This window comes from Crotalus tigris, unplaced genomic scaffold, assembly GCF_016545835.1.
Source record: "Crotalus tigris isolate CLP2741 ecotype Arizona unplaced genomic scaffold, ASM1654583v1 scf7180000019173.45859301935:6455823, whole genome shotgun sequence".
NCBI lineage: Eukaryota > Metazoa > Chordata > Lepidosauria > Squamata > Viperidae > Crotalus > Crotalus tigris.
The window spans coordinates 4,063,494-4,082,055 of record NW_024097414.1 but is presented as its reverse complement, the minus strand read 5'-3'; the positions used below and the strand labels follow the sequence as shown (position 1 = coordinate 4,082,055).

The 18,562-nt window shown below is 40.5% G+C and overlaps 1 protein-coding gene across 11 annotated transcripts in view; it reads right to left on the bottom strand.

Annotated features, from left to right (window-relative positions):
- SUN1 (Sad1 and UNC84 domain containing 1) overlaps positions 1-17,162 on the bottom strand; it is a 31,016-nt gene extending 13,854 nt beyond the window's left edge. For 2 of the 11 annotated variants that reach the window (XM_039360505.1, XM_039360510.1), the window contains exons 1-8: positions 12,350-12,680; positions 6,848-6,944; positions 5,506-5,697; positions 4,468-4,658; positions 3,458-3,484; positions 3,182-3,376; positions 2,436-2,558; positions 766-849 (exon numbers count right to left, since the gene is read on the bottom strand). In XM_039360505.1, coding sequence (XP_039216439.1) covers positions 766-849; positions 2,436-2,558; positions 3,182-3,376; positions 3,458-3,484; positions 4,468-4,658; positions 5,506-5,697; positions 6,848-6,924 — 889 coding nt within the window. In that variant the 5' untranslated portion in view covers positions 6,925-6,944; positions 12,350-12,680. Of the gene's footprint in view, positions 1-765; positions 850-2,435; positions 2,559-3,181; positions 3,377-3,457; positions 3,485-4,467; positions 4,659-5,505; positions 5,698-5,962; positions 6,142-6,847; positions 7,283-12,349; positions 12,682-16,797; positions 16,956-17,024 lie in introns of those variants that run through there. The other 9 variants (XM_039360509.1, XM_039360508.1, XM_039360506.1 and 6 more) reach the window with 9 other exon arrangements.
- Positions 17,163-18,562: the final 1,400 nt, after the last annotated feature.

Here is an 18,562-nt window from a genome sequence, read left to right as displayed (position 1 = left end):
CAAAGCACATTCATCAACCAACTGCGCAACGTGATATAGCTGGAGCAACTTGAGTACTGAAAATTACTGCGGTTAAGGTGGCTGTCCAATACATTTGACTGATAAATAAAATTACTTCCCAAGTAGGGGTTTCAGCGTGGCCCATCATCTGTTGGTGAGGCAGTGCCAAACACTGCATGCCACAAGACAACTGATAACCCCTTCCCAGTGCCCCAGGACATGTTGCTGATGCAGGAGGCAGCAAAGGGGTCTTCTGAAGCACTGAATTTGAGTTGCCCTTCCATGTTTGGATTTTTTTGTTCCAGATTTGAAACAACTGTGTTGAAACAGCTGTTGTTGCATTCAAACCTTATTTTTTTCATCTCGAAATGGGGATTAGGAATTTTGAAGGCCTGAATCTGGAAGACCTGTACACAACTGGGCGTCACCAATGGAGTGGCGGAGAGGCAGACCAAGACTTCTCTGACCCCTGTAAGCATATCACAAATTCTGCTTCTGGGCCACTGACAGCTTCAGGCTGGCAATCTTTCTTTTAGGTGCCCTTTAAAACTAAATCTCGAAGATGGCTGCAGGTCTATCCGAGCAGCTGCTGTTCTGAGCTGCGCAGGAGACAAACCAAGCAAATAATGGAAGCTCTCTGAAAGTACAAGATACTAAATCACCACCAACATGCAAAGCTTTTCTAGCCTCCACAAGGCCAGTGGAACGTGGATGCAGCATCTGGAATTCTAAGCAGGGCTTATTTCTTAAAACAGCTGTACTTACACATGGACTCTCCGTTCATACCCAAGTGGCTCTCATCCCTGAGAAATTCTTTTACATTCACGCTTCCACAGTAATTAGAGTGAGCTGCAACACAGAGAGAGAGAGGGAGAGAGAGAGAAATTGAGTCTAAATTGTATTGTGTGCTGGGGGAAAAAAGAGAAAGAATAGCCTTGAGGTGAGCCCCGTATGTTTTTTTTAAAGTTTTTCTTTTAATTTTCAGAAGCCAAGAATAAAGCAGCAGTGAAAGCAACATTATCCATCGAAGTGATTTGCCCCCCAATACCCGAGTAAGGAACAGATTAAATTAGGTCTCACCTGATCAAAAAGTAAGCAACCTAATGCTATATTAGGTCATGACTGAAACAGAGAACAGAGGGACTTTGTCCCCAAAGAAATAGTTCCTAGAATTAAGTAAGCAGGAGAAAAAAAGTGAAAGAAATTTGAATATTCACTATAGTATAAATAGAGCTTGGGTTTGATACACGGAAGTCACTGGAATTCTTTCATAAAGGTTGCACGGTTTTGCTATAATAAATCTACCTGTTCGATCCTTCGTGTTTATTGAAAATATATTCTTGCAATATTTTGTCTTGCCAGCCAACAGAGGTCTGACGAGAAAAATTGGACAACACAATCCTTTTGTTGGAAATGGGGAAAAAGTCCTATTAGATGTGCATATTTACATGGTTCTCTAGATTCTACTTGTATAAGCACCTGCTGGTTGCATGAGGGAGGTGCTTATGGGGCAGCTGGATGGAGTGGCCTCTTATAAAAAGTTGCATTTTTTCCCAAAGAGACAAGTCCATTTTATGTAGGGCCCCTTTATGTTAAAAGAAAGAGAAATATTTTAACAGGCTCCTAATTCCTGCAGACCATGGATAGTGAAAAAGAATTTATCTTGAAGGGGATAAGTGATTAAGACCACTCCAAGGCAAAACAAGAGCCTTTTCAAGCCCTTGGCTCAATCAAACAGAATTTACAAAATGACCGTGCTATTTCTTCTGATATTCTTCACTGCAAAACAGCAGCTAGTAAAAAAAACCCAAAACCCTAATTTCAAAATTTTCATGGATATTAAGGACATAATACTTTGGATTTCTGCCAAATGAAACATCATGTAATAGTGTACTATGCTGGCTTCAAGAGTTGCAGAGTATTCCAATTTAAATCCACTGAAAAGACACAATAATCAAAGTCACCTATATCCATTCTGGGAATGTGTGCCAAATTTTTAATAGATGCATTTTTTAAAAAAGTGACTGATAAGCAGTAGCTAGTCAGGGATGGCCAGACTAAGCACATATATATTATAAACCCCCTCCCCCCAGTGCAAAACACCAAGGAAAGAAAACCCAGAGTTTAAAGGTGAAGAGAACATAATCAAGGAGGCGAGTAACCAAGTTCCATAACCAAGATTCCGCTTTCCGTTCCAAACCGCATCATCCACCATGCCACTGCAAGAAGGGAATGGAGAAAAGGAGGGTGCTGCAATATAGTTACTTCTCAAGAAAAAGAAGGCAAAGCAGTGCAAAAAAAAAAAAAAAAGAAGCCAGCACCAAAGATATCCTGAAGTTGTAGATGCGTATCTGAAAAGACACCATGGAATTGTTTCCTGTGAGGTGTGTGGCATGGATGGAGAGAGCTTAAGAAAAGCTTAAAATGGAAAGTACCTTTACAATCATAGCCCAGCTTCAGCAAGATCATTTGAAACAGCTGTACTATGAGTGATGTGAAAGATGCTGAAGCCTGCTTGGCTGCTCCCAGGATCTTACTGCTGTAGTAAAGGAGACTCCCTATTGAAAAAGCATGGGGATATTATTATTTTCCTCTGTTTTTCTAGTGACTGAGGCGGTGGGAGGGAAAAAGCAAAGGCAGCTAGTGCAGGATGCCGAAATTAACACGCCAAATATTGTGAGCCCTGCACTCTGCCAAGAAGCCATCCTCGTTCAATCACAGAAAACGAAGTGGGAAAAGAAGGGGAAACAAACGGGATGTTAAGGGTTTATTTGTAGCTCTTCTTTCCTTAACAGTGTGTCCAAATATAATTCTGGAACCGAACAAAGCCCCTCTGAATTTGTAAGACTAGCAGAAATTACCTTTCCAAGTTGAGTTTAAACTGAGGGGGTCCTTGGTCCTTTCTGAGCTTGGCTGTTTTCCTGCAGATGTTTCATTACTCAAACTACGTAACAATTTCAGTGATGTAAGGGCAAATCCCACTCTCTTCTAGCACTGATGATGTTACCTAGCTGGGTAATGAAACGTCTGCAAGGAAACAGCCACGCTCAGAGAGCACCAAGGACTTCTCATTTCAAGCCAGAAATATTCTCCTTTACTGAGTTTAAATTCACATGACTTTATTTCTCCATCAATACTTCAGTTACGCAGCGGTGAGACTCTCAAGAGAAGGAATACTTACTGGATTTGTATTTTTGGCTTCGGTCTCTAGAGTAAACTCTTGAGGTTGGCATGCAGGATGATGAGTAGGCTGTAAGGGCTTCCTTCCGCTCGGAAAGCATACTGCAATCATTACAGGTGTATCCATTGCTGAGTTCAGTCTGGTTCTCCATTGTTGCAATATCACCATTGGTCTGGATGGAAGTCGTATCCCCACCTGTTGAATTTGCAAAAAATCGTCTATCAAACCAAATCTACTGGAGTGGGAAGAAAAGTGAAAACAAACAAGCCAGATTACCTTTGAGGTCACCATCGTCATCAAGACCTAAGAAGAGACAATTGGTTTGAGTCCAAGGAGATCAACAAGCTAACAATTTCTGCTATTTCTAAAAACACAAATGAGAATCTCATACATTCAGGAGATCAGCAGGATGATTTTAAGACCGTAACAAATGTAGCCGTCACGTTATCTAACAAGTTACATTTCCTGATGGAAAAGCAACACAAATCTGTTTATCTGCAATGTGACTTCTTGGGAATCAAGCTAATGAAAAACATGTATTTGTTACCTTTTTTTTTTTTTTTTGCTGTAACACTAACTCAACACATAGTAGCAAACTTATAGGTAATATCAAAGTAAAACTAAAGATAAAAAAGATGTATCTCAAAACAGAGATAGCAGAATCCTACACCTAAGCTAGTGGCATGCAGGCTAAAACTATTAACGCACTTTTTTCCCCCTGATGGCTCAGCAACAATTTTTTAGCCTGCGGACTGGTTAATTAACTGTAATCACTCCTCCACTTCTTACATTGGAAGAAGTGGGCACTGGGCTGAAATGGGGCAAACTTTGAGTTAGGATGTTTTCGGAGACATGTGGCTGCCCTCTGCCTGATCCTGGGGAAAGACGGGTTTGTAAAAGGTGAATTTGCTTTCAGGAGCTGCCGGCAAGGCTACGTCTATGCCCTTGGCCATTCCAAAGCACATTTTCAAGATAATTTGCAAGTGCTGTTGTCAGCCTTACTAGACAGACCAGATAACGTAGGAAACGTGACCAGATAAGCTAATTCTACTTTACTGTAAAACCACACTAACAGAATCTTGCATGTCTGAAAGTATAATTCGCTTTTACAGGCCAAGAAATTAGGGAGGGTCACTTCTGAGACTCTGGCTCCATCCACCCACTATGCAGCTGTGGGCTATGTTCTCTCTTATCCCTAGGCAGCAGTTCTTTGCTCCATCTCCCAAGGTCTTTCACATATACCATTATAGCTGCACAGCCTGTTGTGTAAAAGAGTCTGTACCTACCCCAGAAATGGTCAACAGCCGTCTGTTCCTGTATTGAAGACTCATCCAGTAAGGTCGACATGAAAGACCCATCGCTTGTGCGGCTGCTGAAACTACTGTGGCTAAATGCGGCAGAGCCTGGCATTTTCCGCCTTGAAGTGGTTCTCACTGAACCGGACTGTCTCATTGTAGTTTTGTGTTGTTTGATCATCCTTAACAGAAAAAGAAAGAAATAAGAGGCAAACAGGCAAAGCCCGACAGGGTTAAAATTGCAGGAAAATAAAAACATTCGTGCGTGCAGGAGAACTGAAAGAGACAACAGAATTGTGTAGCACTCCCAATATAGTGTCAGTGTTGCTATGGCGTTTTCAGCAGTATTTCCTTCTTGCTCTTAACCTTTTAAGAATCCTAGGCATCTAAGTTTGCGCTGCTGGAATAAGGTGAAACTATAAACCAGGGTTTGGATTCTGCATTTTAGTGTCAGATTATGAAGGGAATCCTGGCTCAATCAAACATAGTGGGAACCAATGATGGCCTGCTGTCCAGATGTCAAATCATGGGCAAATCATGACCATCATTATCCAGGAAGTGAGCATCTCCACAGAAGCCCTCACAGATCAGGTACTTGTTGAAATAATGTCAGAAAATGTTGGCGCTCCCGTTCTGAGCATCCCAAATTCGAAACATGGAAGCGAGGCCCACTAAAATCAGATAAAAGTGACTTCTAAATGAAGGCTGTCCAACCGTGCCAACTTTAAGACTCGTGGACTTCAACTCCCAGCATTCCCCAGCCAGCCCTGTTCTAAATCAAGGGATGTCATCTGAGATTAAGCTGCTCAAGTCCCAGGACTTCAATGTGTGTACTAAGTTCATATCTAAACCTTGCCCCCATTTTTATGCCAAAACCACAGTGAGATATTCTATCACACTTCTCCAGAAATTCAGAGTGCCGTACAAAAACCACAAAACATGCACGTTGCATTGAATTACATAACCTTTAATGGAATGGGACCGTGGAATTAATCCTGTACAAATGGTTGCTTGTGCCAAAATGCTTACTGAGGTGACTGATCTGCAAACGTCTTTTTCCCAGCATAGGTGCTGCCACTTCCAAAGAGACCCTCATCTTTAGCACCCCCATATCCTGCTGCAGACAAACGTAAGCTGCGCCTTGACATTCTTGGGGAGTCAAACACGGGGTCCAACTTGTGCTCAGTCTCAAACTCTAGGGCGGTCAGCGAGTAACTTGAACTGCAAGAAAACACAGACATGTTTCGAGTTGTCTGTTAAATAGGATTGCAGCCTGCATCTCGACAGGATATATATTTGCTTGGTTCTTTAGTATCCGTGGCAGCTGATACGGCTTGTCCACACTACTGTATACCTGTGTTATGAACTTCCCAAAACAGACCTAGGTACATGTATTTTTTAAAAATTATTTAATATTAGCTACCGCAATACGAAAGCTGCCCCCCCCCAAATGAAGAAACGGGAAGTGGCAAATGCTGATAACTACCCCAAGGAAGTTTAATTTTCAAGTTTTGTGGTTCATCCCTCCTGGCGGCTTATTTTGGTCTTTGCCTTTGTTTAGTTTAAACCATGGTTGTCCAACTGTTTGGTCTCTGTATCATCTTTCATTTGCTTTTAGCATGGTATTATTTTATTTTGTTTGTGTTGATTGATGAACTATCCAGACTTGCAAGAGTGAAAATAAATGAATAAACACGCAAGCAAACAAATAAATGAAGCAGTTGTGATTCCTAGCCAGGCTATTAGGCACTGTATTGTTACAAATATACTATCATTTGTCAAATCTGGAGAGCATCCATCTCATTCGCACAGTGACTTTCTGGTGCTGTACAATTAAAAACTTAAAAGCCACAAAAAAACAACAACCTTCCAACGTATCTTTTTGGCAACCAAGAGATAGATTCTTAAGATCTCTAATTTAGCTTTCAGACCGTTCATCACGTGCAAATTGCAATTTTTAATGGTTACAAATAATTCCCAAACGGTAATGGTTTTTAATCCGTAACTCCTTGATATATGTAGCTGCTCTCCAGAGACGGATAACTATTTTATTTTGGTTTTATATAATGCCCACTCTCTGGTTGTTATCTGTTTATGCATGCCTTCCTCCTGCATGTACAACCCAAACAATGGCATTTGGGTGTGGTTGTCAAATTCTTGCTTTATGGTGACTAATAAAGTCTGAGTCACCGTAGAATCTGCTGTAAAAATATACATAAAAACAAATTCCCAACTGCGGTCTTCAATTCTATAGAAGGCACACAGGGAGCTTTGCAACTGAGTTTGGGAGTTTCATGCCTGGGTTTTAAAATGTACCACAAAAGACACAAGACACAGAACAACAAGGATCTTTATAGTTCAGCGTTCTCACCTGAGGGCGTAAGTATAGCCAGTGTTCTCTGGCAGGCACTGGGGAGGGTTATACATGTGAAGCCGTGAAAAATCCATGGTTGCTATTTCAAATCATGCTGCAAAAAGGGCGAAAACCCAAATGCTATAACAGTTCAAAGAGACAAAGGGGAAAAAAAGCTCTTGATTTCTCCAGCCTTGTTCGTGGAATAGATGGGTGTTTGGGGAAAGTGGAAGGAAAAAAATACACCGCATGCACACATGACACTGTATCTGAAACAGTGTGCCTGTTTTATGCGACTGCCAATGTTAGATATTCCTTATCAGCACTCACAAGAACCTCAACATCCTTCTTTTTCTTTCTTTCTTTCTTTCTTTCTTTCTTTCTTTCTTTCTTTCTTTCTTTCTTTCTTTCTTTTCTTTCTTTCTTTTCTTTCTTTCTCTTTCCCTTCCTCCCTCCCTCCCTTTCACACATATGATGTCCCTTCCCTCTCCACCCTATTATAGAGTAACAGCAAGCCGTGCTACTATCCTGGCTATATTTTGCATTTACGATTACTAGACAGTGGTGTTCTGAAATTCCTCAAGTTGTCATTGCTTGCAAAAATAGATACTATTTTCTAAAAAAAAAAAAAAATCCCAAAATTTATCCAAGCATAACATTACTGAGATTTATTTTTCCCCACCAAGAACTGCACCAATCAAGAGAGTTGTGTCAAAAGAAAGGGATGATGTTTTTTTTTTTGAAAGGCCAAGTTGTTTTCTTTACAACTTTTGTTTAGTGCCCGTGGAAAAACAGACAGGGTGCTGGCTCAGCTTTCAGATTTTAAAGAGACAGTCCCATCTTGCCAGATTCAGATTTTTTTCCACTAGCCCTCTTGGAAAGGCATGGAAGATCTCACCAAAACGGTGTCGAACATGTATGGATCACAAATCTGTATTTTGGAAATTGGTTTCAGTTTAGGATTTTAAAGGTCTGAACTAGGGGTAAGCTACTTTTAAAGCTGAGAAAAGGCATTTTCTGTCTGGTTTGAACTCGTGAAACTGCTTCAGGAAAGCGTCAAGCCCTGGATGTGATTGAACGGTCTTTTGTGAATTCAAGGGTTCTTAAAGTGTGGGTCATGACTTTGCGGGGAGCCATGGGCATTTTAAAAAGGGCTCACAAGATTTTTGTTAACGCTGATCAGATTTGCCCAGACAAACAGGGAATACTGTCAGAATTCACTCCCAAAGTTAGTTTTGAGAAGAATAAATTTACAAAACTAGCCAGCTGCCCAAATCACCCATCAATTACATTGGTTTTCTTAGTTTTAGTCACTGAGCAGTTACACAAACTTGCTGATCATTTTAGGTGGTTACAGTGTCACAAAGTTTGAAGTCCCTTGGCATGATTTGGGCTTAGCATCAAACTTAGATTTTTGGCTTGGCATATGTGATGATAGCCATTATGGTAAATTCAATAAATAAGGGCAAAATAAATGGAATGTGTAACATGTAAATGGACCCAATAGAAATAAATGCAAATGAGGCTACATGCAAAGAGAAAAACAGAAGCTGCACAGAAGAGTTGGCAACTTAAAAGGGTTTGTTTTGCACTGCAACTAGGGGAAAAATAATTTTAAGGGGAGTGTAGATACCTAGTCTAAAGAAAAAAGCATTGAAGTGAGATGAAGGCCAATATTTATCTTCGATATGAAAGCAAGACTAGATATTTGAATAATCTGAAAGATCTCAGTGATGCTTTCACCAACATGGCAAGCAGGCTGCAAAACCTGTGATTAAGAAAACAACATCACTCCCTGTTGTTCTAATTTGGTCTCAGAAACGGAGGTGTTCATTAGAGAAGAATGAATTTCTGGTGCAGGAATCACAATGGGAAAAAAGAGGTCCTCCTTCACATCCGTCCTAATACTGGTGAAACAATACAGCTAATAGCATCTTTCAAACTCTGCTTCAGTATAATCTTCCACCCAGCCACAATTTTAACAAATGCAGCTTTCCAAATGGGATGGGAGTGGAACAAAGTGCCTTTGCTAAGAAAGCCCACCAATGTACAGAAAAGCATGTGAATCTATCCAAACTATAAAGCTCAAATTTAACTAACACTTCCAAAACCACTGGCAGATTTCAGTGCTCAAAAAACCAACAACAAACAAACAAACAAAAAAACCCAAGCCAAACGTAGCTTAAATTTTGTTTCAAATTCATCATGTAAGTAACTTGGAGAACCTGCTTCTAAAAAAGCTACGATAATGTACAAGTCGCCAGGTATTCTACAATAAAAGTATGCATAACTCTGACAGGCCGTAATATGGAAATATTACACCTTTCCTGAGCTGGATGTTTTCTACTCCACAGAAATAAACTTCTTAGAAGTTCTGGAGGACCCAATAAGTCAAAGCAGATAGGGAAGTGTAGGAACCAGAGTCCCAAGAGATTTGGAAGTGGCCAGGTTAGGAAAGGCTAATCCTAAGCAAATATGTAAGTATTCTAATACTACAACTACAAGGAATGATATAAAACACTTTCCCACCCAACTGGATTTTTTTTTTTAGGTTCTCCAAAACTCAAGACGTTTTGGAAGAAGTATACAATTGTTTTGGTATGCATAAAGCAATGATCTTGCAAAACAGCAAATCTATAATGCTTTAAAAAAAATAAAGCAGTTTAAGGTGCACCACATAATAAGAGACAGTTCCTACAATCAAGCCTCAAACGGTTCTCCAAATTAATGCAGCAATTAGAAACAGCTTCCAGATCTCCTGGGCCTTCCCCTCCCTTCCCTTGGTCACATCAACACCACCTTAAGTTCTGTTTGGACCTGTGTAACCACTGTTACTACCAAGAGTGTCCTGAATTGAGGGTTTTGAAGTCGTCATCACTTCTGGTTTCAAATCAAACTAAAGGACCGACAATAACCGATTTGTTCAAGGAGACCTTCAAAACCACAGTTAAAAGAAGGGGTTAAGGGAAGTCATGGTGAATGGGTCATATGTTCTGAGAAGAAGGCCAATATTATTGACTGTCACAAAGCCGGAAAGCAACATCCTGAAAGAGCGAGCCAGGAATATTAGAAACAATTGCAATATCAGTTTTTTGCCATGGTTCCCTTGAGCCTAAACATAACTGAGAGACACGGTTACTTAGCAAACACCATGGCATCAACAAATCTAATTTGGACTTGGCTGCTCGACAGCTGCTCTCTTCCATTTGGAAGCCCACATATGAAATAATAGGCTATGAAGGAATTTTTTTTTTAATTGGCAGAAGCACAAACTATAGACATGTCCTATAGGAACTGAGCCTATAGCTATTATTTGCATGCAAGCTGTTTAACTATTAAAACTGTTTTCTTGCTATAAGAAATTGGGAAGCTTCCAAGAATCCAAAACAAAAATATATTTCATTTTTTTTCAGCCTGGCAGTTGAACAGTGTACAGAGATGTTGCTGGCAATCCCCATCAGCTGAAGCTTTCACCTTTTGTGGTAAATATTGACTTCCATTGTTGTAGTAGCTGAATTATGGAAGACAGAGATCCTACATGGGGGACTACATGGACAATCACAATACTACATGGACTATCCCAAGTTGACTCGCCAGCTTGGGATAGTCAAGGAGAACATTCCCTCAGCTATCAACATTATGATGTTAAGCCTACAGAATCATTGTTTAAGAATATAAATGTGTTGTCATGAAAGTCTTTCTGAAGATGCTGACATAAATATGAGAATCCTGGAGTTTAGGTCATCTTCCCCAAACTGATATCAATTTTATCTGCTGGATTGGTTTCTTTCATCTCTGGCTGTTGTGATCTTCCCTTGCAAGACTCGATTCATCCTGGCTACAAATAAATGATTGGTCCAGATCACAACCACATCATAGTTGTGGAAAACAACAAATCCCTCAAAATTTGCATTGATTGCACTGATTAATTGTCTTCACACTTGGGAAATTCCTTAGGCTGGATCTCTCTTTGATAAGTTTCCATCAGTTACTTCTTGTCTTGCCCTCAGATGGTTTGGACAATAAGTTGTCCGCCTCTTCTTGTGTCAGGCCATCAAGTTCAAGCAATTCATATGCTTAAATCTTCAAGAGAGAACCGTCCCAAGGACCAACTTCTGATAGAACTCACTTTGTCTGGCAAAGAATCTCTATTTTTTTTTATAACTATAATATGCAAGTAATGCAGTATTTCAACACGAGGTCAGCTTTGGGGGCTAAATGACGATTTTCAAACCAGAATGGTTGGTTCACAAGTTGCATAGGCCCAGCAAGCCAACTTTATGTGAAGCTCCCAGTTTTACTCTATAGGTCTGGGTTACTGGAAAAAAAAGTGATCAAAAGCACAAGTGGAATATGTGAATGCCTTCTGTAAAATATAACCAAGTAATACAAAGCTGTCAACAAAACTCCTGTGCTTCATTTCAGAGCTGTTATAAATCTATTAAGTTCAGAACCATGGACATCCTTTTCCTTCTGTGTTTCACTGCAGAGGCTGGGGTAAAACACGTGAAACTACACATCTGTCTGCGTCACCCGACGCTGAACTAAAAAATAAATTCTGCTTTTCTTGCACTACACAGCTAATATATGTTTCATGTGATACTGCACATCAGGGCTTCTCAGAAAATTGATAATAACTATTATTGTGGCTCTGTTTGCTGCAGTAATACAGAAGGGAAGAGTAAGCAATAAAGTTCGATTCCACTTGGAACGTGAATGAAATATTACTACTGCACTAATCAAAGTTTAGAATACCTGCACCACCAGTTTTAAAATGTAGGTATTCTCAAAAAAAAAAGTGGCTGTTTTCAAAGTGTGATATGCCAAGCATGCATTCTAAGGCAATCCTCAAGTTCAACCAAATTATACTGCACATTAAAACAGAGCTAACCTCAAGCAGCAACAAGCTGCCTGCAATTTTTAAACTGGCAGCTATTTTAAGGGTGTACACTTGACAACTTAATTAGTTTCAGAGTTTTATTTATTTATTCAACACATTTATTAATCTGAATAACTCGCTTCCCCAGGCAGATAACTCAAGTGCTCATACAATACAAGGAATAGCTAACATTTTGCAGTCTTTTTCACACATTACAGTGTGAAATGTTATTAATTTAAAACAGGCTGAACAACAAGAGCTTAACACAAAGTACAACAATCAGTTGAAAGAATGAACACAACCATCTTAAGTAAAAAATAAATTGCACGTGAATGGACTGAAATCTAGCACATAGCAAGCTTGATCTGCACCATTCCCTGGAGGGACTACCCAATGACAAAACATAAAATTTCCAACACATAAACTGTTTTAAAAAAAAATATTCCAAACTTAAAGGTGCAATTATGCTCGTAATGCTAACAGAACCTTGCTCTCATAAACAACTCTGAATATCCGATACACACGTCAGGTAAGACAGGATTCCTGAAAGCCAAGTAATTGACACAATTGTCAATTGTTTTAGGCATCAAACAGCTCCCTAGTTCATAACAACAACAAAACAAAAAAGGCACTCTGCTCACCAAGCCTGGCTAACCTGGGCAAGCAAATTAAATTCTTGCTTTGACAGGGCTAAAAAGAAGTTGCTGGAGGAGAGATCAGTTCTGCCCAGCTAGCAGGAAGCTGCAGCAGGGATCCACTTTTCAAACCTGTAACTTTTCCAAATCCAGCATGGTTCCACCCTTGCAGAAAGCTCCGGGATGCCTCAGTATGGCATCCTCTTCTAGAGCAGAATTTGCCAAATTCTGAGAAGAGAGGAAGTTTGAGAGTTGACAGCCGGTTCAAGCTCCTCTAGTCCACCCTGCAGAATCCCAAAATGGCTTCCCAGCTTCAACAAAGCCTGAAGGATCAAGTCTAATTTAATCCAGCCTCTTGGAACTCCTTCCTGTCAGTCACCGTGGGGCTTTGAAATGATTGGCCCGAGTGAGGTTGGCCAGCCCACTGCATTTAACTCCTTCGTTCCCTTCCAGCAATACAAAACCTAGACGTCGTTTGCTGGGATTGTACTTATAACTGCAGAGGTTTTCCATGAGGCTTTAATTCAGTTTTTAAATAGCTTTCAAAAAAGAAAGGAAGAAAAAAACATGTAATAATGTGTTAAACTTCTATGCCGCCTGACTCTCAATGAACTGCGGGCTCACAACCAGCAAAGAAATTGCAATAAAATCAATTACACATAATTGATGTGGGAAACCCCTGAAAAGAAAGAATGTTGCACTGTGGATCCTAATTAACCCTTCTTGCATTTGTTATTGATTTAATCCATCTGCAAAATCCAGAATTTGCAATGTTTTGTACAAGAGGGGGAAAAAAAGTGGGAAAAAGGATTATATCAGGAACTGTTATTGCTTTTTATAAAACGAGTGAACTTCCAATTTTGGGGTCCTACAAAGCACAATTCCATTACACCTTATACATTAGAGCCATTTCAAAAGAAACATTTCATCGCTAAGATATGGAATCAAATAATGAGAGGAAAGGACTGATCTAAATAGATCCTCTAGACATTGTCATCCATGCAAATCACCCAAAGTTCTCCGTTTTCATCCATGCAAATTGCCATTTTAATGTCAGGAACACTTCCTGCCCACCACCCATTGCAACGTGCATTTGGGAAGCATTCATTTTTCTAACTCTTTTCCTAATTGAATGAACAGGAGCTGACATTGGATAAAATGCTACAGCTAAAGCTTAATACTTAAATATGGATAGGGCCTACGTGCTTCACACACTGAAGCTCCTGAAATGGGTCAAGATGCGGTGCTTCATTCCAAGCCACCTTGTGGGTTAAACAGACAGGTCTACCTCGCTGTGGCGATGGGGGAAAAAAAAGGTTTTCCAGAGCATACACCTCTCTCACTTCTGCCACCTGTTGCTCACCTGGTGATGTTTCTCACGGAGTCCCAAAGCAGCTCTACTTTGCAGTCTCTCTTGCTTTTCCTGAACCCTTAAAAGATTCTGAAAACCTTTTAGAAAAAAGAGCTATTAATGCTGCAGAAATCATCATGTGTCGCATGGCACAGATGCCCCATCTTGGCAAACTGCCTTCTATTCACTGTATTATGCCAGTAGCGACCAGCAAGATGCCAAGCCAAGGTTGTTGCACCAATGCTATCAGAGGCCCTGTTTCATTGGAAAATCCTGGAGTCCAGATAAACAAAGTGCCATTTTGTTTACCAGCTGTCTGCCCCCCAGCCTGCTCTGGAGCAAAGATGCACAATTAGTGGAGGTACAGAGAAGCGTTGGTGGTTTTTTTTTTTTTTTTTTTTTAACTGGTGTGGGCATTTATCTGCCAAGGAAACAGGAGGCACCAGCTGTTGCTATTCAGATCAAAACACTAGTAAAATTGTGTGAGCCTGGAAAAACTTTGCAGGACTAACAATCCCGCATTCTCATGCGAGAGGGAGCATAAGGACAAAATACCTCTCCTGGTTTATTTACCAAATTTAGACGCTGCCCATCTCACTATCCAAGTGAATCTGGGTGATTTATAGATATGAGTGATAAAACCATAGGTAAAAAATAGAATTGAAAACAGATTTAAAACACAGCGAAGGGTAAAAATAAGAGCAGAGCTAACAAAAAGTTACAAAGTTAAAGACTCTTTTTCAAGCGTTTCTGCTTCTTCCTTACAAGGAAAAATAAATACAGACAGCACAGCTACATGGTTACAAAGGATTACCCAATTATTTATCCTAGAAAACAACAACACTTTTTTAACTGACATTAAAATCTCTTATTTTAATGAGGGTGCCCCATTTCAGCTTGTATATTTGTCAGAGTTTATTCCAGTGCAATTGGGGTGAATACGTCCCTGGCTGTTGTATACATGCTTGAATAAATACCTCTGGAAAAGGTACACATTCTGCCTTGAGGCTATGTTTCCAACAGTTTTTATTAGATTTATTAAACCAAGCATGTGCATTCTTAATGATATACTAAATTTTTTTTGGGGGAGGGCTTAAAATACTAGGTACTAGTCTGCTTAATCATTTCTAAACTAACATATTTTGCAAACTTTGTGGGTTAATAACCAGTTTAAGTGTGCTGGTTGTTAAGTGCAACCTGTGACTTTTCAGAAAACATGAACTGAGGGAAAGGTTTGTTTTGGATATCCATAGTTTGTTTGAAAATAGTTTATGAAATTAAAAAGAACAGAGGTAAATGTAGGCATGTATCCTTTTTCAGTAACTCTTAAGATGTAAAGGTAAATAATGGGCCAACAGGCAAAATGAGAACCATCATTGTTACAAATCTTAAATAAACAGAAAAATAAAAATTTGAAACATAAAAAACATGTATTTAGGGGAAGAAACAGGATTAAAGGGAAAAGTAATCACATTAGCATACCGCATGTACATTACTGAGATGCATTAAATTGGTTAACACCATTGTCAGCTCAAAGAACCTATATATATTACAAAAGAAAGCAGAAGAAAAGGAGGCAGGACTGAGCAAGATTGAAATAATTTCATTGTTGTTTAAAGATAGTACTCCCACAAACCTCCTTTCAGCAATCCAGATTAAAAATAAACAGAAGTGAAACGTGTCAGCATCAAAAGAGAAAGCATCATAAACCAACAGTAATCAATCATAAAATGGTCAACTGGAGAAAACAGATGTATGCATTACAAAGAGCAAAAGGGAGAGATGGATCACAGGAGGTAGTAAACATATGTTAAGAAACAAAATGAATGATTGTTGCTTCTGCCACAAATTACCTTGAAACCTTCTGTATTTGGCAATGTAAATTGTTTTAATGGATAATCTGATAGCAAATTCTAACCCAGGCTGGAAGAGGGATTACCTTGTAAATTGCCTATTACCAGAGACCTCTGATAATAGGTTACCTATAATGCATAATTAATTGAGCTTCATGGCAAGCAAAAAAGATAGCAAATAAAGGGAGCATATACAGCCCTAGATATTTACACAGATAACAAATAATGGGTATACTAAAAATATAGATGAGTCTTTATATGTGAAGTATGTTTATGTATGCTTCTGAGTCATGCTTTCCTTGGAAATATTTGTCAGAAGTTTGCCACTCCCTGCATCCTAGGGTTGTCTGTGTCTCTGTGTGTATACATACATTAGTCCTCGAGCTACAATTGAGCCCACGATTGCTGTTGCTAAGTGACACATTTGTTAACTGAGTTTTGCCCCATTTTACGACTTTTCTTGCTGTAGTTGTTAAGTGAATCATTGCAGTTATTAAGTTAGTAACATGGTTGGTTAAGGGAATCTGGCTTCCCCACGGACTTTGCTCATCAGGTTGCCAAAGGTGATCACGTGACCCCCGGGTACGCTGCGACTGTCATAAACGCGAATCAATTGTCAAACATCTGAATATAAATCACGTGACTATGGGGATCCCGCAATGGTTGTTAAAGTGTGAAAAACGGTCCTGAATCACTTTTTTCAGTGCCCTTGTAACTTTGAATGGCCACTATATGAACTGTTATAAGTCAAGGACTACCTGTATATGTATATGAGTATCATCTATCTATCTATCTATCTATCTATCTATCTATCTATCTATCTATCTATCTATCTATCTATCTGTCTATCCACCCATCTTTATCATCTATCATCTACTATCTCTAATCTATATGTATCATCTATCGATAGATCTATCTATCTCTATGTCACTCTCTATATCTATGTCTCTGTCTCTCTCTATCTCTTTCTACCTACCTCTACCTCTCCATACATATATACACATATATCTCTCTATATACATATACAAGAGATTGTAAAACGTATAACTGCAGTATAGCAGTTAAAAATGTCAAGGTGTAATCAATCAGACCGGTCTGTCTGAAAAACTTCCTACGTATATGTATATATACACACACACCTTAATATAATACATATATATCTGAGCTGTATTATTTGTACCTCTTTAGGTAATGGGATGTAATAGGATGTATATCAAATATTCACTGCTGCACCCGCCCCTCTCCCTCACCTGCAGGGGGGGGGTCTCCTTTCCCCCCATCTGCCTCTGAGGGGGGGCTAAGCCCACTTTAGACGCCCCCTCCCAGCCTCAGCCATCGCAGCTTTTCCGCCTTTTTCATGGCGGGGCACCGCTGTCCCCTCTCTTGCCGCTTCCGTCTCTCAAGCAGCGACGGCCAACTGAGGAGGCAACAGGTGAGTCGGGCGAGGCGGGAGCGCGCACGCCCCTCCCCACGTTACCTGACGGGCCGGCCGTGCGCGTCTCCGCGCCGTTCGAAGCGTAGCGGTGGCGCCCCCGGGCTCTCCTGAGGGAGGGGGGAGGAAAAAAAAAAAGAACCCGTCGCCGTGCGCGTGCGCAGGCAGGCACGCTCCCGGGCGGCGGCCGTTGGGTTTCGAAAGGGGCTCGCGCTCCGAGGGGGGCCACGCCCACCGGCCGCGGCCACGCCCACTCTGCTTGGCACCGCTTGGCACTACGGCAGGCCGGGGAGTTGGCGCTGGGGATGATGGGCGTGGAAGTCCGCGGAGGAGGCGGGACACGCCCTTCCGTTGCTGCTGGAGCCACAGCTGGGATTGGTGCCACAAGCCCGAAGGCACCTGGCGCATCGTCCCCTGAAGCCCACCTGGATCCCATGGTGGCTTAGCACCAGCTATCAGGGTTAACAAGAAGCCACGATGCTCCTTGTGTAAACGGGACCCTCCCAGAAGCCTAAGCTGAGTTGGTGTGATCTTGGTTTGTGTAGTGTGAAGCCGTCGTTTGGCTGAGGTTGGGTGAGGAGCCTATCCCATCAACCGGTGTTTCTCAACCTGAGCGACTGGAAGCGGTGTGGACTTCAACTCCCAGAATTCCCCAGCTGGGGAATTCTGGGAGTTGAAGTTCTGACTTCTTCAGCTTGCTCAGGTAGAGAAACATCACCTTAAGCCACGATTTATGACCCACAGTGGCTGCTCTACCATCCCATGATTTGGCTTGATTCACTTAACGGCATAATCCACTTAACAACAACCGCAGTGATTCACTTAACTGTGGCAAAAGGGTCATAAAATCAGGGGCAACTCACTTAGCAACTTCATGGCTTAGTCATGGAAATTCTGGTCCCGGTTGTCTACCTGTATCGTTGTGCTAATGTCCTCCAACCTAGGTGTTAGCACAGGCCATTTTAACTAAGGAACAACTCTTTCAGATTAACGGATTCAAATAAAAAGCAGCATTTAATTGACAGTTTGAATTCTCACAAAGGGTGAGTTCAAAGCCTGTGGGGTTTTTTTTCTTTAAACAAACAGAAGAGGGATGTCAATCTTTGAGACTTATAAGAATTCTGTTGTATTCATTTTAAAAAAATAAAGCAAGTCTCAGTCTCTACAAAACCAATTTTCTATTTATCATCCTTTGGCAGTTCAGATGATCTTATCACTGGGAATTTCTTCTGGAGACTGCCACCGATAATGTAAGGGTCTAAATTTCTGTTTTCGTTTTCCCACTGAAAGCTTTACTTATTAAATCAGCTTTCCCCCTTCCCATCATGATCATCTGGGTTTGCATTTATACATGATTTTAAATCTTTGCAAAATGCAAAGCAAGAAAAATAGGTCCATGCTGGAAAAAAGAAACGAGAAGGAATTTTCTAAACACTTAGCAATACCTCATGGCCTCAATACGTAAGAATTAATTGATGTTTTTAAATGTTTAGAAATCTCTCTTTTGAATGTCTGACTTGAAATCCAGAAGCCAAAACCTCTTCCTTCCATCTCTGAAACACATTTCATACAGAGGCAAATTA